Genomic DNA, 26697 nt, shown 5'->3' with positions numbered 1-26697 from the left:
GGTGCAGAAATGGAACAACTCTTCAATAGCCAGCGGCAAAACAATGGAATTAAGTCCTTCAGGTATTTCACCTTTTGAAATAACTCCACAGAAATAAACAATATGATGAACATAGTTTAATTAAGAATTATAGCCATAGTCACATTACAGAACATGAATTCAGTCTTCCCACTGCATAAAGTTCTACATCCATACTTCCGAGAACAAGGAAGGGAAAATATCTGGTCGTCTTCAATGCTTACATAATTTCTGAGATGGAAAATATTCATGAAAACAGTAGTATTCTCTTGGCATACTATGAAGGTAGTGCTTACTGCTTTTGGCAAGAGAAGGGATTATAAATAAAAATATTTGAATATTAGGGAAGGGGGAAAAACTGTATCCAAAGTTCACAGAATTAATGCTTTCAAACAGGACTTCAGCCCAGTAGATGCACAACAAATCCCCGAAGGTTTTATTTTGCCCTGAAAGGCATTTGAAGCAGGAGTGTTACTCAACATATATGGCAGTTAGTTACACACACATGGAAATCCATCCATTTATAGAGTTTGATTCCCTTATCCACAGGCACACACTTCGCTAGCTTCTCTTTCCCTTTCTAGAACTTAATGAGACTGTGCAATACTGGAGCAGTAGTCTAAAATATCCTGTATAGTGAATTCCATAGTAATTCCTGATCCAGGGTAGCAGCGAGCTATCAGCCCTTCAAAGTGCTTGTACTGTCGTATGAATTCATCTTGCATGGAATGCCACACAACCTGCCAGAAAAAGCAAAAAGAAAGCAAACTTTAGGAAAAGTCAACTGGCACAATACAAGTACATAGGTGAACAACAAAACATTGGCTCATTAATCAATTCTCAATTCAGGTGTCATTTTACAGTTAAAGATTACTAATAGAGTTCAGTAGATGGGGTTACTGCATTAAAAAGATGGTTGATTTTTTTCTACCCATTAAGGTCTGTAATGCTGACATGACTTGTAATGAATGTGCAAAGCAGAAAACAGTAAAGAAGATGGGAAAGTTTTCCTAATAGAGGTATTGCTTTTGTCTTTCAGGAAAACACCCTGAACCAGACGAGTGCTATAATTGACGTTTCAGACTTTAAAAAGCTGTTTAAACAAGTTTAACTCAAGTCTACTTATCATTTACTCCAGCGAAAAAGTTTAGACAGTGTAAGAAAAACATTACATAGTACAACTATCAGAAAATATATAACTGAGAGTATTCTGCTATAGTGCACCAGCTAAGTTTCACATCAGGTTACCCATTCATTTAAATCCACTCTCTATTTGCAATATATTTTGCAGAACAGATGTCACCCATTAACAGTCAGCTAGGGAACCACAAAGGAAGAGTCCTTCTGAACTATTTTCCTACCACTCTGGTCCAAATCAGTATTAAACAAATAGAAACAGAGCAGGATTATAAAAAAAACCAAAAGCTGTACTCAAAATTTGTTTTTAGAGTTATGCTGAATGTTCTCAGAGAATACATAAGCAAAAGCAATAATAGAAAGCCTCTGTGTAACATCATAGGGTTTTTAAGACATGATTTAGAGTTTACCTGAAGTAAGTTTTCTTCTTCACAGAGATGTTTATCTACCTTCTTGTAGAGATTATCCAATCCTTTCTTCACTTCTTTACCCGGATATTCTTTTATAACTTTACGAAGCTCTTGTTTATTAAAAGCCAGCTGATAGCTTACTTCCTCTTCTCGTATACCTTGTGCCACACGAGCTTCCACACCTTCAAAAAAATGCTAACAAGTAATAGCATTAGTCACTATCACAAGTCTGAGCTAATTAACTTAATTTGACAAGGATATGTGTGGTTAAATCTTGATTCTGCTTTATGACTGTTGTGTTCTTCCAATTTTTGTTTTTTAATTGGGCATGAAGTACTGCTTAGCCATTAATATTAAAACACAGCCTAACAACACAGTAGTCCAAGTACTAGCATAAAAACTGAAACCAATCATTTCTAGAAGCAGTCGAGCTTTTCTTTGCAACCTTGTAACTAATAACCAATCAGCCTTAAAATCCTCAATTCATGAGCTCATAACCAGGGATCCAAATACTGGATCTTTTGAATGAACTCCCTAAGCACCTGAGCATCTTTTAAACCATAATTGCACAAGAGCATATTTGTTTAAAACTCCCCTTCCCTCCTCACTGCCATTGACTAGTTTTCTTAACATAGTAAATATAGAAGTTTCAGTAAATTTCTATTTTTCTGTCAGTAAATTTTTAATTTATACGTATTTCTATGAACATGCTGGTTGAGCTCAACAGTGCATCAGGTCTGGCTAGGACAGAGGTACTCTAGTTAACTTTCTTCATACAGCTGTATGGTGCTGTGTTTTGGATTTGTGGCTAAAACTGGGCTGATAACACAAAGTTTTGGTTACTGCCGAACAAGTCAAACCTGATCAATCACAGCACATAACTCCACCCTCAGTGAGAAAAATTAGGGTTGGAGGACACAGGATTGGTGTTCGGCTTCAACGTGGCTGTTGCTCAGAAACTGCCTGGGCATCGGTCTGCTTGTGAGAGGTAGTCAATGCCTGCTTTTGCATCGCTTACTTTATTTTTTTTCCCTCTCCCCTTCTTTGATTAAGCTGTCTTTATCTTTGCCTCGAAGTTTTTTCACTTTTGCTCTTCCTATTGTCTCCCCTGGAGAGGGGGGACTAAGCAGCAGTTAACTACGTGGCAGCGTAGTTATTGGTCTGATTCAATCCAAAAGTGGGAAAGAGCAATAAAGCAATTTAATTTTCAAAAAGGAATACATCTTAAATGTCTCTGAAAATGGATGCCTGAAATCCTGCTTACAGAAAAAGCCATGAGACATTCAGGTGTACAAAACTGAGTCTGAACCTAAATCACCACTCAGTTTAATATTTAGTTCAACTTCAGACATACTGAATTTTCCTGTAACTTTATTTCTTGTTGAACAGCTCAGAAACTACAGCAATTTTCTCTGCAGTTGAGGTGAGGAAGATTATCCCAAAAGTCCTGATGACTTTTCCCCTCACTTTCTTTTTCGTCAAAACCATTTGTGAAAGACACTGATGTTTAGTCAGTGCTATTAATTGCCATGAAAAACTTGGTTATTTTCATCCAAGACTGTTCATGAGTACTCTTGCCAGATATGCTCCAGCCCAAAATAATAAAATAAGAGATTATGATAGATGCAGTGCTAAAGAGATGAAATAGTGGGAATAATAAATTCAAAAACTATCCTGTACCATTTAAACAAACACCCAAATATACTCACATTTAATTTCTCAAGAGGCTGTCCAAGTGAGTAGATTACATAAGACTGAAGATGATCAGTGTATTTCTGTTTGGCTTCTTTTTTCTCAGCCTCCAGACAAGAAATTTTCAAGCGAGAAAGTGTTGCAAAAATATGATGGAAGTTCTCCATCATGACGACATCCCTGGGTGTCTTCTGGCTTTCATTAGCTACTTTCTCAACTGAAAGAAAAGAGAAACAAAATACTTAGAATACCAAAAGGACAGCCAAATTCAGAAAAGCATAACCAATAACCATAAAATACTATCAAAAAAGGAATTCTGAATTTCATGTAACTGATTACCATTTATATGAGTAATTGTCAGAATTACCACTAAACAAAACGCTACCTGAGAGCCTTCAAAAGAAGCAACAGATACATACAAGCTCTAAGATGATGAAATTTTATGGCAAAAAAGTCACATTTAAAAAGATACAAAATAATGAGTATGTATGGCCTCATTTACAAGTGTGAGGAACAGGTCACATTCTGGGGAGACTTACAGGCATGCTGTCAGTATCCCTAATAAATTGCACATGATAGAATTATTAAAGAGAAGGCACAGCAAAATCAATTCCCATCTTCACTAGGGCAAAAATCTTCAATAAGGTAGTGGGGTTTTTTTTAAATGCATTTCTTAAGTTCAGTTTTTGCTTATTAGCTTTATAGTCAAAATTACCATCAGTCCCTAAATTTAATAATAAAAATGGATAATCCTGTACACAGATCTTTTATTTCCCTTGCCAAAAAAAAAAAAACCCAAACCCAACAAAAACAAGAAGCAGGCAAAAAATATTCTACCTATCCCTCCCTTACTGCACCTAAAAGCAGGCTGAAAGAGGATGGCTTCAACGAAGAGCAGTTAAGTCTCTATGCCTGTTCATCTATTAATCATTTTGCTGACTATGGGCATGCCCATCACAAAAGTGATCCAGGGCACCAGAGTATCAGTAATGAGCACAGATTCATTCCAGTCAAATCACTGAGCTGCTAACTAGGAAAAATCTGCTACTGCCAATTTTTGTTCTTCCTATATGATTTTTTTACAGGGGAAAAAAAAAAGACAAGAAACTGCTTCAGACTGAGCATGCCAGGTTGCTTGCATCTCCCTTCCCTCTTCAGAGTCTTAACCTCTCCCCTTCTGTCACAACTCAAAGTTCTTTTATGGGTAGTACAAAGGGAAGTATCTAAAAGAATATTACAATGAAAAGGATTACACTTGCTCACAGTAACAGAGACAACCAAAATTTCAGCACAATCTTAAAAAAATCACCTGTTGATTGGGGCAAAATTATATATGAACAGGTGGAAACAATTATTTTAGTAACTATGACAGCCTCAGAAAACTTACCACTGTCAAAGACAGCTCTAATAAGTTTTATGTAGGCTTTATCTAGATCTCCTCGTCGTTCTGCATTTTTGAAAATTGATTCAGCAAGGGCTGCAAACTCTTCAAATTCGGCAACAAATGGAAGGATCCCAACTTTACTCTTCTTTGAGATTTTTACTTCATCCATCTGCTTCATCTGATGACTCTTTAATTTAAAACAAGAACAAGTGTTAGGCTCCAGATCATGTAACAACTATTAAAAGAAAAATGCAGACATACTGAAAAACTGACTTTTATCCACCAACGACAGAAATAATTCTTTCAATTAATACATATATTTAGTCTTTCACCCTTTTTACCCTTAATTTTTAAAGTAAAATAATTGGAAAGAAAAAGGAAAGATGGTCTTTTATTCCCCTTTATTTACTTAGTATTACAAAAACAAACACCCAATGAAAAAATCCCCAAATGTATGCACCAGAAGCAATTAACAATTTTCATTTTATAGTCTAACAAGGCACTTCACTTTTCTAATTCAGCCAAGCTAACGATTCCTTTTGCTGCAGCAAGTTTCTTTAGTCTTCTTTTGAAGAAATTTTATTTCTGAGTGTAATAAAAAAATCAATTTCCAAGTATTTTAAGTATTAAACTGATCAAGAATGGTCAGTTTTATGATGTCTGCCTAGAGTCAAAATACATTTATGAGAACAAAAAAAGTTATACCAAGAACCCTGTTTTCAGTAAGCCTGCCATATTTAATATAATGGTTGTAACTGCATTAGCAAAAAGCAAGTTTCAGACAGTACAGACTGCCTCTGCTACTGCTGAAAAGAACTCACACCCTCATAAGTCCACAAGGTTCGGCTTTGGCAAGTAAAAAAGGCAGCTGTATTTCACTCAATGGACATCAGTAATCTCAGCAGGAGTACAAGTTTAAACAAACAACTAAGAATGTCAGCTAGCTCAGAACTGTGAATGTGTGCTCTTATTTGTTACGAAAAGCTACTTATTGAGGAAAACTGAAATGGAGAGGAAAAAAGAAACACAACCACCATTTATTTGAAGGCTTGGCCAGTAGAAAAGCAATAAATTACTGATTTTCACTTCAAATTTAAAGCAAGAATTTAACTACACAGAACTGTAAAATCAAACTCGGTACGAGTGGGCTTCCTATAAGATTAGTTAGCTTAATCAGAATAACTAAAGAACTTACAATGCACTTATCAAAGTTCCTTTTGACAGTCACCAAAACATTTCCAAGTGTTGTGCTGAGAAAGGATGCAGGGTCCACATTTTGTGCTGTCCATACATGATGGCTCATCTTAACCAACATATAAAGGGAATTAAAGCTATCAATCTTGTCTCCCAGTGCTATAAGGTTATTCAGTTCAGGTTCAATACAACGAAATATTTTTGTCATCATTTGTCGGATCATGTCCTTCCTATTAAAAATACATAAGAGGAAAATATTACTCTGACAGTTTACTAGGCTGTTTTACATGGTTTTTGATATATTTATTTCATATGCTACTCATTCACATTCAACAAGTCTCATGACTTTCAGAAAGTCAGTACCACACAGTAAAAATCAACAGTCAAAGGATAAAATATTCCAGAAAGTATTTTCTCTGTGGAAGCTGCTACACACTCTCAGAACTTTTCTGTATTATAGTGCCTAATTTCAATTTGCAAACTATTAAGAGAACTAAATAACTATATACAGAAACACCCATCCTATATACAAAAAATATTCCTTTTACTGACATACTCAGTGTCTAGGTAAAAATTAAAGGTTCACTATTCACTCTTACTGAAAGGGAATAATTTCTGATTTTAGAGAAAAAAGTTTTATATGCCAAATGAACTCAAACATAGGTTTAAGAATCAGTAATAAAAAATAGCAGCACATACTCAGATGATACTGTTTGTGGAACACCAGATGTGTATGAACGAGACAAAGCTACTCCATCCATTTCCTCCACTTCGTTCTGTGAGAACAAGGAACGTATTGTAAAGATAAGGTTTGTCTCCAAGTCTGTATCAAAGCAGTTACTACATCTGACAAAATCAATGTAAGTACCAGATCCATACCCCCAGCACCCCCTGCCTCCAGAGTAGAAAACAGAGCAGTTTGCAAGTTTCTGGTAATTTTCCAGTCACATTCCATGGAATTCAATATTATCCACAATTACTCCCCACTGGCTTCCTACATAGCATGATGGAATGTTTGTGATGAAGAAAAACTAATTACTTATCACCTGGATCACATAATCACCAATAAATTCCAAACTTCTCTTTTTAACAGGTCTCTTTGAGGCCTGATCAGTACTTTTTTTAAAAAAGAGAATGTAAGTCATACCGTTGTTCCAGAGGTGCTCTGATGTTGCTGTAGTTTGAAAAATTTACTAATGAAGTCCTGTTCTGCCAGACACAGAGGCTCTAGTTCACTTAATACTTGCTCAAAAATCTAAAGAAAGTTAAAATATTTTATCAACACACCGAATACTATGGATGGTTAGCAATATTAATTTTGTTTGTTGCATATACTTTCTATCTTCACTAAGCTTCAGAAGGCTTACTACTACTTAACAGAAATGGAAACAGCTTGTACTTAGATCTCTAAAAGTAATAGCTCCATCTTCAACATAGTCCTTTCTTATCCATGTAATATCGTGAAGAAAAGAACAATTTCTGTTTTTCCACAACTAGAAGTTTGCTAGTTGCAGCCTGAGGAAGCACTTTTGTGTTATAATGGAAACACACACATTTTAATAGTAAGTCTTGGGTTCTCCCACCATCTTTTCTGCCTGGGTTACTGAGCGGAAGACAAAATTAAAAGCCTTAGGGAAGAAAAACAGGTCAGTTGTGTATGTCAAAGTTAACTGCTCTGTAGGAAAAGCAGAAAAAGTTTCTACATAGTTGCTACAGAAACAAAGAAGTAGGTTTTGTACTGAAGCATGCAACACAATTTTTAGATTTAAACTAAAGTGAAACTATTTTGGCAGTAACTAATTACAATAATTTAATTTTATTAATACAAAAAAAGGAATTTCTAAGTGAGATGTTAAACACATTTCTCTTAGAATTTTCTCTGCAAGTATTTAAAAATTGGGCTTGCATTAATTTACATAAGTCAAACCAATCTAGCCACATAGGAAATACACGCTGATGAAAGTTCCCTAGTTCCCAGCAACCTAGTAGGTCAGCTCAATAGCTTACAGTTCTGTGTATATTAAATCATATTCACATCTCCCCAATGGGTGTGAGATACAAGTGAGAAATTGAAAATAATAGCACAATAATTGTATAAACCCGTTTTAACAAGCTAGCTTTTTAATTCTAGACAAGTTGCTGCTACAAGTTTGTAACAACTTAACAGTTAATATTGTTTCAGGCATATATGTGCTCCCAGAAAAAGACAGCAATGATTTGAAGAGGTCAGAAGAAAAACATTCATCTCCATCAAATAATTCAATAGAGAACAACCAAATTATTTTTCTCTCTGACTGATAACTGCTCATTTTCCTTCCACAGCACTGAGGAGTTAATTCTGCAGGAAATGATGAGCACTGTCACTTTTAATGGTTCAGGGAAAAAAGTCAACAGATGCTGAGGACAGCAGGTTTTAAAACAGGATGAGGCCATTCCAATATTAACTTAGTGCTATTGGTTAAAGTTGAAAACTGATGATAACTAATGTGAAAGCAGTATAAATAATATTTTAGGGTCACACCCAAGTCCTGGCTAAAATTCTTATCTTCCCTATCTTTCACTTTTGCTTATATACTGGCAAAATGTCATCGAACACTGAATGAGTTGAAAAAAATAAAACCATTGGAGAATTCATCAGTTCCATTCCTATTTGCTTAAAAACACATATCTGGCTTAAATTTAAAAGACCTTTTTTTTATGCTTGATATTCTTTAAAGACCACACATAGCATATAAAGGATTAAATAGAATCTTATAATCTGTGAATAATACTGTGATCTACATATTTCTTAGGAACTGCCTTTATTAGATGTATGGTAATAAAAGCTTTGAAATTGGCATGTTTTAGGATTTAAACTATACAAGATTTTTGAACTATACAAGAAGGATACATAAGATATTTCTAATACAAAACTAAGTGGGAATCCTATGCGATCTTTTGGCTTTACCTTATCAAATTTTGTTCTGTCAGCCACATCCAGGTCAGAGGCAGACATGTTTCCCATGTCTAACAGTGAGGATGACTGAGATCTACGGTTTCCTGAACTCTGAACAGACAGTTTATTTAGACTAGAAGTAGACCCAGTTAATTTTCCAGAACTTCCATGAAGACCTGTGAAACAAAGATACTATGAAGGAGGAAAGTGAAGGCAAAATAAAGTACTGAAGAATAGGTTTGTTACAGAATATATGCAATCAAGAGTTGCTACTAGTCCTATATTAAAATCAAACAATTTTTGTCTAAGCTATAAATGCTTTTGCTGTAAACATATTTTTTCCTCATTATAAGGTAACTGAGATTCTTCAGCAATTTTCAAAGTACAATGTAGCTATTTAAATTCTCATTGTAAAGTATGGCAAAAAGATATAAAAGGAACAAAACTCTAAAATACAGTAACACGGGGATTGAATACTTTAAAGCTAAGACCAGTTATTATATTTGTGGATGTATTTTAGGCAAAGGCTGCCACAAGCAGAAGAACTGAACCACAGGAAGGAAAAAAATTACAAAGTTTTATATACACTCAGGAACTTTTTCATCTTGAACTTGATCTTTCTGCTGTTAATACACTTTTATCTAAAGTTTGTTCCAGCTATTTTGCTGGATCTACAACCCCATGGTAACTCTGCTGCTAATGCTCTCCCCTCCTTTTGATCATAATTAACATTGTCATTTCTTCACGATATTGCTGGGCCTCCTCCTAGGAGCATGTATTTTCTTTTTTATTTCTTTTTCCCCAAAATTTTTCAGAAATGTTGGACCAGGACAGAGAAAGCTAATAACAAAAAAGACCAAACAATTATCATTATTTGATCTCCAAGTAAATGTCTCACATCTGAGCCACACAGAGACTCGAAAGCAATCCTGCAAGCTTCACTTAACTGCTGTGTTGGTTAGTGTAGGGACACAAGACAGTCTATAGATCAAATCTAAATTGTCACTGCAACCTACTGGAGGAGTGGAAAACTATGACAAGCTCTCAGGCACAAACATATTTTTACTATCAACTAGCAGCATGGAAAAACCAAAAGATACTGCTTTTATGTGCAAATCTTCACAAATTCTATCTTGGGACTTAGAGCTGTGCTTCTTTTTTTGCCTTGCAAGCCCAATGGTTCTGCTAAAGTTTATTTCATTCTGAACAGAGTGCTTCAGTGTTAGGTAGATTCTCCCTGCTGCAGCACTACATCGTAACATCGACACACATGCATTGACAACACCAACTAATGCAACTAGTTATACTCACTCTCAGTTTCCTGTTTGACAGCACTTTCTTTTCGAGGCAGTGTAGCTGGGATGGATTAGGTTGCAAGCATCAAAGACAAAGACAAGTTAAAATGCAGTTTGCACAAACCATGCACAAGATGCAAGTTAAGCTCTAACTGGAAAGAAACATGCAGAGAACTATAAGCAGCAAGTAACTACATTGCAAACACATTTAGTTGGAGAGGTACTATTCTAGAAATTCAGTATCTAAACTACATGGAAAATGGAGTAAGTTTCTGGGTATTAAAATTTGGTTCTTATATAGTATATTTGAAGAACACTTTTTTTAACATGTATTTAAGTTCTCCCAAACTGAGAAGTCCAATAAATTATTTGTCAGACTCAGTTTCCATGATAAATCATATCAAAAATTGACATGAAGAAATTAAAATGTACTTACGGAATATTTTTACTGAGTCAGAGATACTGTCTACCTTTTCAATTTAAAATACACACGCAATTAACTGCAAAATAATTCATATCAACAGTAAGATTGGCTAACCTTTTCTTAGTTGTTGCAAATCATGATGTTTACATAGAGAATACATCTTTTGCATTCATGCTGCACAAAAACAGATGACTGCAAATTTGGAGAGGATAAAAATAAGAAACATACAGTAAAAAAATTTACAAAGAGGTTTTTATGGTTTTTCTGAGAATTGAAGTTTCCTTAAGTGGACTTCGGTACGAAATTTGAAGTAAATGAGCATTTGTAGAAAATATAGAATCCCTAGAGTGAAAGGCATTTGCATACATACACTAAAAGCAATATGTGGTTTTAAAAAGATCTTGATGAGGATGGATGCTACAAGTCCCCCAAAATGGAGCAGGCAAGCAGAACCTACTGTAATAGAATGAGTAGATAGTTCTAAATGCCACAAACATGTCTTAAATACCAGATGTTCTCAAGTAGGCAACACTACTGATAATTGTGACATCAAATTAAAATTTAATTCCAGCCTAGTTTTTAGATCTTGGGAGTTTTGGCAGATTTTTAATAAAAAAGGTCTAAGCATGATATATTTGACATATGCAACTGTCATGCATTGGTCCCACTTCTACATCATCCTCAATTTCTAAACACATGGGACTTATTACAGAATGTGAAGAGCTACAAAGTTCATGCCCTGGACAATCAGGGGAGCCTTAGTGGCTTTTGACAAGCTACATCATATAAACATATGACAGCAGTAGCACTCTTTCCAACACTGACTTTATGGTATTTAAGGACCAAAGTCTTGGCTTCATCAGAAAAGAAAAACAAAAAAAAAGAAAAAAAAAATACTACTTAAGACGAGTGTGAATGCTCATGACCCAGGCTGGTTTTTTTGGCCATAAAAATGCAGACAAAGAACCTTGCACTAGCACAGAATGCCAGAATTCTCCCAGCATCCCCTCTGCGTTTGAGGCATTCAAATAGCAGTTCCCAAAGCACAAAAAAAGGCAAGAACACACACCAACACAACTTGGAAACAGGTCATCTTTTGTATTTGAGTACAACTGGAGCATTATGCACCTACTCTAGACCTTAACAAGTTTACTATTAAGAAGAGATATATTTTGAGTAAATGTGCAATTAGTAATAGTACAATCACTACAATGAGCACAGAAACGTCTGAAATTACACACCCTTATGAGGTGTTGCAACATAAACAAATTTGCACAAATACATGACAGAAGTCTTCTCAAGGTGCAGCTTTAACTCTGGTGAACTGAGGGACCTCTTTCTCCAAAATGCCTGATTGTTCCATAACATTTACACAAGTTAGGGAACTGCTACAAAAGCTGTCTCTTCACAAATACAAATCACAAAACAAGTGTCAAGACAAAGTGTTTAGAATGTTTCAGAAATCAATTTCTATTAGACTAAAGGTATTTTTTTCCTTGCAGTAAGATTGCTTTTCAAGATTTAAGCATTAAAATGTTCTGACAATGACATCTTATGGCGCCTCTTGCTTTCCATGTCCAACAGCTCGCCAAGACTCATCTTTCCAGTATTCCCTCTCTCAAACAAGCCTTAACACCTTCCTGCTTTCTTCCTTTCATTACATTTTTCTGGTTTCTACCATCAAACTTCAAAGCATAAATTCAGGACCCAAAAGAGGCTGACAGAACTCACTACTTACAGCTGCACATAATTTTGGAATTCATAATTTGCAAACTGGCAAATCGGGGCAAATATAAATATTTCAAACAAACCTGGAAACATTGCACCTAAAAATACAGAACTGACAATACATAAATACACCACTGTTGCTTTTTAAGTATCCAGGTTATTTTTTTAAGCTTTACTTCCTATTCACACTAGACTAATCCAAGCAGGAATATTCCCTTAAATATAAATACCTACACGTTAACAAATTATGATTTCTAGTCTCAGGCTACATAGGTAAATCCCCCTGAAAAAACACATTAAAATATCTAAGTTTTACTAGGCAGAATTAGCATTAAAACTAGCTTCTTAAAAATCCACCCAAGAATTATTAAAAGCAGAAATAACAGCAGAAGGAACACAAAACAATGCTGCCCAAACTCCCTTTAATTACAAGAGTTAACTTTTCAAATTTGTTCAGGTAATAAAGTGGGATAATTCAAGTAATAAAAAGTGAGTGTAGATTTGAAAACAGAGAAAAATACTGTACTTTATACTTTTACTTTCACCAATTTCACAAGATTTCTATTGTGCTACTTTGGCCTTGTGGAAGTCAGAAGTTTTACCAATCATATTTTTAATCCAACTTCTTCCATCTTGCCAAAAGTAAAGAATTTTACACCATTAAAAAACAGTGTCGTGGTGAGTGTTTTATATGCAAATAGTAAGATTCAAAGCAAGGTATGTGCCTTCTGGAAGCTTACCAAACTTTTTTCCTTCTCTGGTTGTGCCTGTCATCTTGATCTTGGCAACTTCAAAGAAATCTTTTATTTCCCTTTCATAAAGTCGTGATAAATAATCCATATAATTCTTAAAAGAAAAATGTAAATTTAGTTAACAGGTATTCATACCAATTTTCTTCTGTTATAGGTAAATAACTCTTAAAACCTGCACATTTTCAAGTCCTCCTAAATAACAAACTGGTTTGGTCTACATAAGTATATATATTTATGCAGCATGCACAAAAATAGTAATGATATTTAAACAGCTTATATTCATTTTCATAGTGAGTTCACTGAGCATTAATCAGAAACTTCTACTTTTCCTTCATAAGGAAAAATAGGCATTGCAGTACATACAGATAGGATTACTAGTGGTAGAGCATCACAGAATTCAAGGGTAGAACAGACAGAATTCAGCACCATTCTCCCTCTTCTATCAGACTCTTACTGTGCCCCCAAAAGTACACATGAATATGTAGTTCTCACTTTTTCTTTATTAGAAGATCACAATGATGCCAACTATTCACTATCTGCTTTACGCTGAAGGCAAAGGAATAACTATTCCAAAGCCATTTTCAAAGTCTAATTTAAATCTTCCATTTAAGAATGACAGTACTGGAATTTAAAAAAGACTTGTTTTGTAAGGACTAACTTTTCCTTGACTTCTACCTGAACATTTTGTATACTTCTGTAGTAATTTTTTTTACTACATGTTAATTTTAAACAAAGTAGCTAAAGTTTCATACATACAAGTAAAAAACATTTCCATTTAATCAACTGTACAAGAGACCTCTGAAGTCTTTGACACTACCAAGTGAAATGAAGGTCTGTTGAAATAGAGATGTTACATAGGCAATAAGCACACCAATTCGAAATTAGCTTAATCATTTTTCTTACTGGGCTGTATAACAGCAAACTTGTTTTACATAAATATTAAGATAAATATCTTATAAACTTCAGCATAGAATGCTTGAGGAAAAAAACTAACAAACAGAGCAGGAAACCACACATACTAAAAAATGAAGCTTCCTATTTTAAAAAGGGATAAAAAAAGAGGAGCAGTGACACTTAATATATAGCAGCATTAAAATGACATGTACATACACACGGGCAATTCTTTTGACTCTCAAGCCCAGTCTATTGTGTACATTCTCTAGCATCATTTGATCACTTCACATACCTTTGTTAGCCCTTCATATTTTCCATAATCTGTGTTCTTGAGCCACTCCATCAGTTTAGCATATCGAAGTAAATCTCTGTGAAATGGATGATGATTGGGTAATGTCAATTCAGCAGAGTGCTGGGCAAGAGTGGAACTCTGATCGTGACCCTTGATAAGAAAAAGTATTGAAGTAAATCTGGAAGCATTACACAGATGAACTAGAAGTTTCCTGCAAAATTTAATATGAAGACAGCATCTCATTCAGACAAACACGAAAGGCCTCAAAAATACTTTGCATAGAAGCAAGGTCTAGAGATGCAGACTGAAAAAGACACCTAACATAATACAGACACTGAGTTATTACAGACATGGCAGGTAGTGCATCTTGAGAAGCTTGTTCTTTTTAAGACTGTTTGCCTTCAGGGTGAGTCATTCTGCCACTTTTTGTAAAATAATGCAATGTACACCTGAATGAAAATTTAATGACAAGCGTTCAGTTGTTCCTGAAAAATTTTAAGAGATTATCATGTTATTCATCTTAAAAAAAAAAAAAAAAAAAAGCAGCAAGCTGCTTCTATTTAAAGGTGTTTTTTCCATATACAATCTTAAAGTCCTCAGTTGATGGGTGGCCTGGGTGTTAATGATGAGCTTTACACATTCCTTCTGAAAGCCTGCTCCAATTCAACATACTTTAGTCCACTTTGGCCAAGCCTTCCTTGATCAAATCTTAAAAGCATCAGTGCACATACATTCTCTCTCCCTACACAGACAGACACACACAACACACTGTCAGTGAATGTTTACTAAACAGTTTACAATGCACAGCATAAACCAATCCATTTTATACAAGCCACTAATTTCATGCTTCTCCTTTACACAAAGATTCCATCATATTGCTAGAACAACATATGATTTAGCTTTTTAAGCTTTCACTTGCTTGAACTCGCAAGCTTCCTGAGCAATTCTGGAAGAGCAAGAAAAGTAACACCTCTGTGCAGCCACACAGCAGAACATACAACCACTATCCCTGGGTTAAAAGAATGGAGGATAAGATCTTATTTCCAAAGAGCTTTAGTATTTTCTGTAAAGTCTTTTCTTACTGGGCTTGCTCTAAATACAGCAACAGAACTTATAGTTTGTGCCACAGCAGCACACAAAGATTGTACTAATTGGTCTCCAATTCCTGCATCACATGCAGGTGGTTTATGCAGGTCAGCCAATGTCCATCCCTGAAAGCGTTCCTAACAATTCCATCTTGGATATCACAAGTCAGCAGAATAAGCTATACCATTTAAAAACTGCCTTTGCCTGTTTCTAAGTTGGAACAGAAGCCAGTTTGGATCAAAACTAAAGCCTTTTGGATCAAAACTTTGCCCTACTCTTTTTCTGTTGCACTGGATACTAATCAGTTCAAGCCTTTTGTTACAGAAAGGTCTTCCACAATACATCCACAGACTTGATGTTTAAAAAAAAAAAATCTAAGTTTTAATTTGTAAAATACTACCTTTTACTAAATAACACAAGACAAACACTGCCAGCTTCTGGATAAAGCTTAACTACCACATAACAATCATAGAATGGTTTGAGTTGGAAGGGATCTTAAAGACCGTCTAGTTCCAGCTCCCCTGCAATGGGCAGGGACACCTTCACTGGACCAGGTTGCCCAAAGCCCTATCCTTGAACTGAGCTTGAACACTTCCAGTGATGGGACACCACAAGTTCTTTGGCAACCTGTTTCAGTACTTTTTTGTATCCAACTTGAGCATGAACTTCCTCTGAGCCCTGCTCTTTTAACTACATAAACTCACATACAAATAGATCCCAAGAGACAAGTCCTGGCCAATTTCATTAATTTATGGTCACAGAAAATGGGGAAGGATAACACTATAAATTTTGCTTATAAAAACAATCCTGTAGTCTGACTTCATCAAAAAAGCTAACATAGTGTAATTACTGGAACATATACTTTGGAACTGGAATCCAGCCAGCATTAGCAACACAGCTGCTGTTGTGATTACTGAGGTCATACTGGATACTGTGGGCATACATACAGGAAATCTTTTCAACAAATCTTTGATATGCCTCTGTGAAGAAGAGATTGGAGAAACTCCCCCTAACCCCTCGTTTGTTACATTCCTACACCATGCATTTTTAATGTTCAAGTTCATTATAGTTTAACATAATTTACCCAGTGGCTTTCATCAACTACACCAGTCCAAATGCTCATTCATATTACTGCTAGGAAATACTCAGTTATCCAAATTTTTATTTCCTCTTTCATGTAACCATTTTATTCATGTCCCTTTATTACACACAACTTTTCTAGTTAGTAGTTGCATTCTTCATAAAGCTAGATGACAAACGCCCTGACAAGGTAAATTTCTCTCTCCAGGCCAACTCTTCCACAAGACTAATCATTCTGGTTATAGTAAATTATGTCCTGTTCAAGTCTGCTCTAAAACATTACAGAGCTTCAAGAGGTACCTCATCTCATTAACAGGCTTTCTCTCATTACACATGAATTTATACTGTTACCAAATGATATCCCAAATTTGTTACTCAACTATTTCATAGTTTCAAAGCTTCAACCTACTCCTTATTTCAAAGGCAGAAAGCATGGAATTGCCTTTAAATTGAGTGCTGAACCTGGTTGTTAAAAAATCTTTAAAGTAATAGGTTAATTAATTATTAGTATTACACAATAAGGACAACTACATTAACCGTTAGTAAACAGTTTTTAACACTGCAGCAAATGGCAATCTGAAATTGAAATTCTGTTTAAAATTTTTAATATTTATTCTCCTTTTAATGCAAAGGAGGTGAAGCACTTTATTATCTTACAACAGTAGTTTGAATCAAGCATTGATTTATTTTGCTTTTCAAAAAATAAAGAGTTATGTCATACTTTCAAGGAAATATATTTAGGCCCAAATATATCTATGTTTTTCCATCTAATGACTTCCAAATCAGAATATCTTGTTTATATTAACAGCTGCCTAGACATCATTGTGTTTTCATTTCTCTTTTCAATTTAAAATTCTTTACCTTTATCTTAGTTTTATCCTAAGTGCTTTAAATTACTTTTTTAAGAAACAGTCTAAACAAATAATGCAACTCTTCAGATGGTAAAGGTAACAAAGTATCGGAGTTGAGGTTTTCAATACCCTCAGACTAAGAAATTGCTATATTCCTCAAACTAACAAAACAAGCTCATTTTAGTAAGATTATATAAAAATCTGTTATACCTCCAGCACTTGAATCTATCTCAAAATGAAGTACAAACCCTTTTTTTTCCTCTTTTACAACAATGAAAAAGCTTTGCAGAGTCATCTCTTGCAGTTAATGAATTCTTCCTGCTTCAATTTAACAGCAAAGTCATAATTTTTATCTGTTCATTAATACCTCACAGCTAATAGCAAGTCAAAACTTTTCAGAGGGCAAGTTTGTATCAAAAACAATGTGAGGCCATTCCTAGTATCAGAATTTAAAGAAAAGTAAACTGCCAATTGGTAATAGCATTCTCAGCAGCACCAAAAGGTGTCTTAATGATAATTTCATGTAATACACATAATATTAACAGTAATAATAATCTCCCACCATTTTCTTTAAAAATAAAATCTTCAGAAGAGAACATCAGAAAGACATTCTGTTAAACAGTCATTTCCAAACACAAGTCCAATATTCAAACTTTGTGGATGCATTTACACAGGACTTACACAACATAGCTTCTGCTTGCTCATTTAAGGGCTGAGACACATAGTCTATACCCAGGTTTTCAAAATATATAAAGTAACAGAGGAAAAATACCTTCTTAAGAACAGAAGCTAAAGGCAAAAAAATTAATATGCTGTGGAGCTGGAATTCTTCTGCAAAGTGAATAAAATGTGGAAAGCAGTTATCTATGCCATAAAAAGCCAGGCTCTAAATGCAATTTTCTATACAATTATCCAGTGCTACTCTACTCCATTTCCTGTACTCAGAATGCATAATTTCTAATACATAAAATTTAGAACTGTAAAACTTTTGTTGTGCTAATATGTATACACCCAGAATTACTGTTTTTTATTTACAAATATTGCAATTTCACACAATTGCAATGCCTGTACTGTTCTACATTTACTACTATTTCTTGAAAATATTTTTCCTCTGTGCATGTCAATCTGTGTTTCAGCAAATTTTGGGGATGAGATCAGAGGAATGTTAGCTCATAAACATATAAACAAAGCTTAAGGGCTGACAAAAATAGTAGAAGTCAAAAGCGACGTAAGTCTGATGCTCTGTAATCAGTAAGGACAAATTTCTTTTTGCAAAGTCAAAAATGCAGCTGCTAGTTAGATAATTCAAGCTCAGAAAAAAAACCAGAAAATCTTGTATCACACTCAATGTACTCACTGGAACTGAATGATAGGAGGACCTGTTATAAAGTTGAAGGAAGGTCTGAGTAAACTAATTGAAGATAAAAAACACATAAATTAAGAAGCTGAGGCTAAAAAAATCCACCCAGACTTTAGGAAACAAGTGTCAGGACAGTGTTTTATGAATAAATTCAAGTTAAGAAACAAAACCAAAGATGTTTTATTTTGTATGTTTAGCTTTGTTTGGGTTGTTTTCTTTTATGGTCTTTGAGGTTCAGACAGCAAGACCTTCTGTATTTTCAGCCATTAACATCCTTAAAATAGGTCAATGCTTTTTCTCCTCAAAAATCAAGCTCTACAATTAAAATAAGTCCTTATATATCACATTATGCATTTAATTTGGATAGCAAGCCCATTAAAAAGAGATGCTTGGGGTTTTTTTTAAAATGTAAGAGACTTCTGCAAGGAATAATAGCTTGGTATGCTTAGCAATATCTCTCCTGAAGACCTGCTAGCATTTACTGATTACAGCCCAGAATATGTCCAATTTTAGACAGATTGTTTTTCTTCTCCAGAAAAGTTTGTGACCAAAAACTTCATATTCAATAGAAAGAAATAATACCTGCTGAACAAATACACTGTTCAAATGACTAGCAAGTCTCCGTGCAAACTGCTCACGCAGGTCACTAAACCGCTGCTGCTGCTGCTTCACTGCATGAAGCATATCATGTCCTACAAACAGAAAGGACTTCAGAGTGTACAAAACACAGAGTAATATATTTATTATTATATTATTATTAGTGCATTTATTTATTATTATTATTATTATTAGGGAACCAAAAGGACCAGAGGTCACAGTTCCTTCAACGGACAGAACAAAATCTGAGACCAGTTGGCAAAGCACTACAATAATAAATTCTGTTTGTTATTCTGTTTGTAGTCAACAAAAACTTTACCTGGACGAAGAGCTACATTCATACACTGCAGAACAGCATCTGCTGCATTAGTGCAGGCCTCAATGCCTCGAGAAGATGTCAGATCTCCCTCCTGAAGGGCCTTTATATGGCCCTTAGCCAGATCCATGTGATTCTACAAAATAATGGATAGTATTGTCCATAAGCTGGAAGCAAATCAATTTGCTATGCTAGTGAATCAAGAAGGATAAATACAATTTTGTCATTATAACTTACTGAAAACAGTGCAACAATGAAATAGAAAAATAAGCTCATTATTTTAAAGGAACCTCATGCTAAAGAGGACAGTAACCTAAAGGAATTTTGTAACTGACGTGAACAACCATACTACACATAACAAAAATGCTTACCACTAAGAACTCTATCTCTGACAGTAGCTTAACATTATTTGTGTTGCTGAGATGAATTAGGTGGTTGCTTTCTGAAATTTGATCCATTTGCTCCTTCACGCTCTGAAGCATTTCTTCATAACTGCTCAGCTTTAGCTCAATTTGGTCAACTTCCTTTAGAGCTTCATCCAACAGCTTCATCAAGATATTCACCTGTTTCTCTGAGGCCATAATGGACTGAATATTTGCCTGTATGGAAAATAAACTCACATTTCAGAAGACATGTTTTATATCTCAAAAGCATTCTGATATCTCCTCCCTCTATTACTGTCAAATAGTTTCCAAAACTCTTGATGAAATCAACAAAACAAAATAATATAAGCCATATAAGAACACAGAAATTCCTCAATCTATGACACTTCCTTGTTTCAAAAATGTAAGATATAAAACCAACTTTGCTCAAGGTCTTGGAGGTGAAGTATTGATCTGCAGAAAAACAGAAAGCCAAACAGTAATCCCTACTATATCACAACATTTTTAATTCCAAAAAAAAAAAAAGAGCATAGGTGATAAGGTCAGATTTTCTGTTGCAAGATCAGCCATTGCCATGACAGCAGCAACTTTCAAACTATACAAGAAACACACAGCTTGACAGTTTGAAGAGGTTGCTGATGGTTCCCTCAAGTCTGTACCCCCTCCATCTCCTAAGTTTTCCAAGTGATCTCTAGAATGCTGGGTTATCTAAAAAACATTTACATTTAAGTATGTGACAGGTCACTTCAACTACGTTTTCAGAGAATGCTGTGTTGTCAGCATCAAAGAGAACAGTTTAACATGCTGGCACACTGTACATTAGAGGGAATGCTTACCCCATCTAGCACTTGCAGCTCTCTTGACAACTTCTCTGCAAAGGCTTCAGCATTAGCAATAGCATATTCACACCCCTCCATCATTATTTCAATATCCTGCTCCTCTCTTGCATTTAGCTCCTGGTATTCATCCACAGCTTCTTCATCAGCTCCTGCTACACTTTGGTTCTCTCCACTTGGAACAGATTCTTAGGCAGAGAAGGAACATAAAACACGTTAGCAAGTCCAGAAAGTCACAAGCATTTTAAAAGTACTTTGAAGTATGCTTAATTGTAAGTAAATGAATCCCTTAACCAACTCTCCTAAAAAAGCACCTGCTGCCTATGAACACATTTTTCAAGTCTCAGTCTTCCACACACTTCATTACAATTTCCAGAACTGAGTCCCAACAGCAATGTGTTCCAAATTATGTAACATAAGTGAAATACAAACATCCACCTTCCTTTATTTCAAGAACAAACCTAGTCTCAGCTTATTCACCTTGTACACTGGTAATCAGCATCAGAATATACTACAGTATTACACTCAATTTGTTAGTGGAAAATCAGTACAAGTTAGATTCTCTTCTTTGGTTGACAGAGCATAAGGGAAACATACTGAAGTTGATTAAGATATATACCACTGAATAAATAAAAGTTATCTTGACGCTTGAGATGAGTTTCACAGCAAGAAAATTAGTACTAAGTTAAGTGAAAATCAAATAAACAGTGGTTTCATTAACTATGATTTCTCACAGCAGTGCTTAATTAATTTAACAAGCCATTCAAAGGCTGACAAATTAATATTAACACAGTCCAGCCAGAAAGTGTTTAGGACATTTGAAACATTTCTCTTATCTCTAGCAACTTGATAAGCTAACCAATACACTAATAACAAACAAACAGCATATTATAAAAGAAAATTGCTTACAAGGCAAAATAAGGAAAAAGGTGTTACGCACCTTCTGCAACTTTAGGAAGTTCTGAAGAATTAAAAGGTATGGAAAAGCAGAGGAAAGGAAGCAGAGAATGTTAGCTAGACAAAGCACAAACAGTGTGTATACATTTAAGTGGTAGTAAGATGGAATGTTTAATTATTGCACAAACATGAAATGTTAGATGTTGATTTAAAACAAATTCTGGTCAACACCAAAATACAGAAATATTATCCTTCCTGTTTTACATTTCTAACTGAAATTTTTCTGTGCATGCCAGTCTAGTATTTAATACCAGTACTTTCAACACTTCTGACAGACTCCATGTGATATACTCTTACTTGCTAAGCTTTACTATAAAATATTAACTATTAAAAAATTATGTGACCATAAAAATATTTACTACAGGATAAGCAAACAAGATACAAAGCCTTCCCAGCAACCAATCACTCACATAAATTGTAAGAGAGTCCAGTAGAATTTAGCACACGCCCCACAGTCAATGAACTAGAAATCTCATATAAAACCCCATTACCTTCTAGAATGCTACAGATGCTCACTTTTTAAAGCATTTTCCTAATTCAGGGGAAATTAAATGAGAACAAAAGCAGATTTGTTACACATTTAGACCTACCAGTTCTTGGAGGTAGATTTTATTTTGTTCAAGAAACAGAATGTCTTAGAAATACAGTAAGTTTATCAATATTTATAATTTCATTCATTAAGTATTTTGTCTTGGTTCTCTGTTATATAGTCATATTGCTTATCTGAAGACTTAGAAAATATAAAGTTGAAAAGAATTAGGAATAAGAAAACCCACCAGGATTAAGAGTATTTTTTCAGTATATCTGTTTTACATCAGTAATTACTAAACTTTATACTTCAAATACAGTTGTAGCAATTTACCTTCCAACAGCTGTGAACTAACATTAATAAAGTCAATTTTCTTTCTAAGGTATCTCTGATTGAGTTTCCAGATACATGAAATGAAGGTGTTCTTTTCCACCGTGCTGCTTGCAACCCATTTGTACACTTTGTCAAAATGCAAATCAAATTCAGGACTCTCCTGCAAAAGACAAAATATGTTACAGGCTCCACAGTCAAATGATTCTCCAAGTAGCAGAGATTGTCCACACATTTAATTATTGAGATGACAGGATAAAATTAAATTACACAGATGCCTACCTTAAGCTCATATAGCAACTTTAGGGCCCTCATGCACCTTAATAAAGGTGCTAAAATAGTGATAGTGAAAAACCAGAATCCATGCTATGATAGCAGTATTTTGGCAAGGCAGGCAAGACAAAAATAACACAATAGAAAGAGATGTAAAATTTTCAATAAAGTTTATGACAACAAATGAATTTAAGTGGTCAAAAATAGGTTGCTCCTGTTGTTCTGTGGAAAAGTCCACCATATCAGGACTGTACGCTTCCAGCTCACCCTCAAGCTTATATACTGCCCATTAAGAATGTTTTAAGTGTCCCAGCAGACAAAAACATTACATGTAGCAGAACATTTTGGACATTTTGACAAATTTATGACTGTCATTAGTAGAACAGTCATAAATTTTCTTACTGGAAATTAAGCTTGGGTGAAAAAATTTACATAAGACTTAAAACAATACTACTGGTCCTTAGCAGATGCTCTCTACAGTCACTGAGAGATTACTACAACTAACAAGGCAGATATTGTGACTACTGCTGTTCAAGCATATCTAGACTACTCTTACTCAATTTACCAGGGTTATATTCTTGCAAAAGTTGAAAGAAAATGCAGGTACAAGCAGCATGGGAATGTGCCATATTAATTAACCTGTTAGCAATCTAATTTTCAAAGCAGCCAGTATCAAAAAAGCAGCCAGTATTAAGGAGGTTAAGTCTAACTTGGAAGGAAGAGGATGTTGTGAGCAGAGGACTAAATAAAAGAGTGACACATACTTTAACAGCATCTTTGGCATCAACAACAGCAAGGTCTCGAAGTGCCCATGCAGTCTGCCTTTTGTAAAAATCTCCCTTGTCAGATTTTTTCACTTTCACCACGTTTACTTGGACTGGTCGTTCCGTTGTCACTATTAAATGAAGTAAGAGAGTAATTTCAAAACACACATACTACTTTCACATCTGTTGCTCTTGTACTTCAACTCCTCAAATGAATTATCTGTGGGGGAGATTTCTTAGTATTTATTTGACGAAAAGAGAGCCTTTGAACCATTTTCATCCACAGTAACCACAGCTCAGTTTAAGTCTCAAACAAACAGGTATGCATCTCTGCACAGCTTGTGAGGAGGTAATGAAACCAGTTTACAGCTATTCCTTTGATACAGCAGATCTTGGACCATGACCATGTAACTGACAAAGTACACACACAACTGGAGAGTACAGGCAGAATAAAAACATTTTTTTGACAGACCTTTTTCTGTCAAAAAATATTCTAGCAAGCCAATTTATCAACAGATCAACCCAAAGCACCCAATTTTTTAAAGAGATATAATTTAATAAGCATACACTTAAAGGAACATAAGAACTCAATTCAGTTGCTGTGACTTTCCTTGGACTCCAATTAATATTCTTTAAAGCATTTTATTTAGGCTTATCAGCTTAGATGACTACTAAACCCTGTTTTAAGCACTACATAAAGTCTGCTTCAAACGCCCACCAGCCCAAAAGAATAATTTTTGATTCTTTCCTTTCAAATTACAATGAGGTCTGTGAATAAAAGTAGTTGGCTTTGTTCCTTTTATAAGTAGAAGCAATAATGAAAGTACAAGCTATAACTGATTTTCTCCATTAGGAATGGAAAGCACCTGTTTTACACAAGTCAAGAATGAGGATTGGACATAAAGCTAAAACAAATGCAACCAAGTAAAAAACAAAGGTGAAGACAAGAAATACAGTGTGGTATTCCTATGTACCTGTGGCACACAAAAAGCAGTTCCTCTTCTTTTTGCCTGCTTTGCATACGTTCACAATGCTCAATAAACGTTCGTCATTGGGAGTAAAAATATCCCTCTGCAAAGCATGCTTGATCGCAGTCATTTTCTCTCAGCTGAAAGATTTTAGGAGGTAAAAATAAACTCGAGCACATTCAACAGACCCACACAAAAAAAGAACCAGTCATGTACTTACAGTAACTACAGGACTTTAAAATTCAATTTTATAGGTAACTTAATGACTTGTAATCTAGACAGGCATGACTTGGGCAGAAGACCCAACCAGTTCAGGAAAAAAAAATCAAAAAGAAGCTTACTCACTCATTTCCATTAGAAAACTGTAATTTATTAACACCTTGGATGATCCTTTAGCTTAATTTAATGGAGTACAAAACATTTCTTTGTAGTAGAGGGAAATACAAGGCATCAACATAAAAAAGTTGAAACCGGAATCAAGAAAAAAAGACCATCCAATTCTCAAGCTTAAAGAATTCAATTACATAAGCAAGCATAAAAAACAACAAACAAAAACAAACCAAAACCCCCACCAAGCTCCAGAAAATTAAGGAATTAGCAATATTCACTTGATTCAGAACAGTTCCTCACACTACATAGAGATTTTATCTGGACTGAACAGAGAAACACATTAGACATCACATTCCAGTGTTTTTATTTAAAAACAGAAGTTTCAGTATTATCTGTGCCCTAAAATTCTGCAGTGCACTAAAAGCACGATTAGTACCCATGACATGCTACACTGCTTGATGCTGAGACAATATATGGAGCTAAATTTCAGGTTGGCATGTTCTCTTAAAGACGCCTGAGCTGCTTTCTCTGATAAACTCACAGAAAAGACAAAATCTTGGGCACTACAGCAATTTGGAAGATTAGAAGCTCAAGAAGTTTATGAAAACAAGGGCCACCATGCCAAAGTGGAAGCAGTACTGTCAAGTGCACAGAGCCCAGGGCACACTGTTTATATGACACCCTATGGCAATGCACTACTTCACTGCTGCTAATAATTTTCCTTCTCTTCCTGCTGGGCCCACCTTTTGTTTCCCAAATTGTACCAGGTTACCATTCCTGTTAATCCTCAAAAGATGCATAAGATGAACACACAAAACATCGATAATGTGCTGCATTTCAGATTCAGATGCCTCTTTCCTTCCTTGTTTAGAATATTATTTTCTGCTCTAAGTCACAATCAAACTGCTACAAATTGCTAACTCTCCCATTTCAATGCTAACACAAGTTGTCCAGGTTAGGCATACACCTTTCCCATAAAGTATTGCATGATAAATCCAAGATCCAAGACTAGCTCTCACACACAGGTCAACTTCTGAGTTACAAACTCAGTTCCTTTAGTCACAGCCACCAAAACCTTCTCAGTGTGCCAGGACCAAGCACAAAACTAAGCTTTTCACACTTGAATCCTCCTGTCCCAAAGGAACACAGAATTTAGCCTAAGGAGCTGAAAATAAGGCTCCTTCCTCAGAAAAAGCGCTTCAAGAAAGCAGAGACCACACCAGACTCAGATAAATCCCTTTAGACATAGCTGCGTTTTTCCCTGTAATGTTCCAGACAAAGGCTACGTGAAATCTGTCAGAAACATCACATCACAGACGCGGCCTGCCAGGAAACACCCGCAGGTGCGGCACAGCAATGCGGTAAGGCTGCTCAGGGTGCAAACAGGAAAAGACGCTGCTCCTGCATCCTACTGCCTCACAGCGTAACGCAAGGGCGCAGCCCAACCACAGCACGCCCGGCAATCAACCAAAAGATCAATAATGTAACACAAAAACTCAGAAGAGCTACCTAGAGCAGCGGCGGCCTCCCGAGGGCCCGTCTGACAGCGCTTCACCGCCTCCCACCTGCGAGTCCCGCATAAGCGGCCCCGGACCCGCGCCTGCCGCCGCCCCGCCCCGGACCTGGCGGCACGGCCACAGCAGAGCCGGCCCGCGGAGCACCGCGGCAGCCGCCCCGCCCGGCCGGGGGAAGGAGCGGAGGATGGCGGGGCCGCCTCGCTCTCACCGCGGCGCCGGGACAGGGCCGGGAAGCGCCGGGCGGGGAAGAGCCGATCCGGGAAGCGCCGGGACAGGGACGCGGCTCCTCCCGCCGCGGCTTCCGCGCACGTGACGGCGGCGCGCGGCTCAGGCAGGCCTGCCGGCGCAGCGCCCCCTGGCGGGGA

At 35.9% G+C, this 26697-nt stretch overlaps 2 protein-coding genes across 3 annotated transcripts in view; one reads left to right on the top strand and one right to left on the bottom strand.

Annotated features, from left to right (window-relative positions):
- The window catches only part of LOC134552878 (uncharacterized), a 279873-nt gene that overhangs the window by 134204 nt on the left and 118972 nt on the right, over positions 1-26697 (top strand). The gene's annotated exons all lie outside the window — the stretch shown is intronic.
- On the bottom strand, positions 102-26607 carry EXOC1 (exocyst complex component 1). Of its 2 annotated transcripts, XM_063401948.1 has the most exons (19): positions 26325-26607; positions 24492-24625; positions 23518-23648; positions 22484-22643; positions 20665-20852; positions 19817-20044; positions 19449-19581; positions 19115-19224; positions 14156-14305; positions 12958-13063; positions 10082-10126; positions 8783-8946; positions 6983-7090; positions 6535-6611; positions 5837-6065; positions 4645-4828; positions 3275-3474; positions 1566-1760; positions 102-758 (listed from the first exon to the last, which is right to left on the bottom strand). In XM_063401948.1, exons 2-19 carry the CDS (start codon positions 24613-24615, stop codon positions 606-608), a joined length of 2685 nt encoding a protein of 894 aa, XP_063258018.1. In that variant the 5' UTR covers positions 24616-24625; positions 26325-26607; the 3' UTR covers positions 102-605. The 2 variants fall into 2 exon arrangements, with proteins under 2 accessions (XP_063258018.1, XP_063258019.1); XM_063401949.1 differs by lacking the exon at positions 10082-10126.

Source organism: Prinia subflava, chromosome 7 (genome assembly GCF_021018805.1).
Source record: "Prinia subflava isolate CZ2003 ecotype Zambia chromosome 7, Cam_Psub_1.2, whole genome shotgun sequence".
Lineage (NCBI taxonomy): Eukaryota > Metazoa > Chordata > Aves > Passeriformes > Cisticolidae > Prinia > Prinia subflava.
Note: the sequence above shows the minus strand (reverse complement) of the source record. Positions and strands in the feature narration are given on the sequence as shown.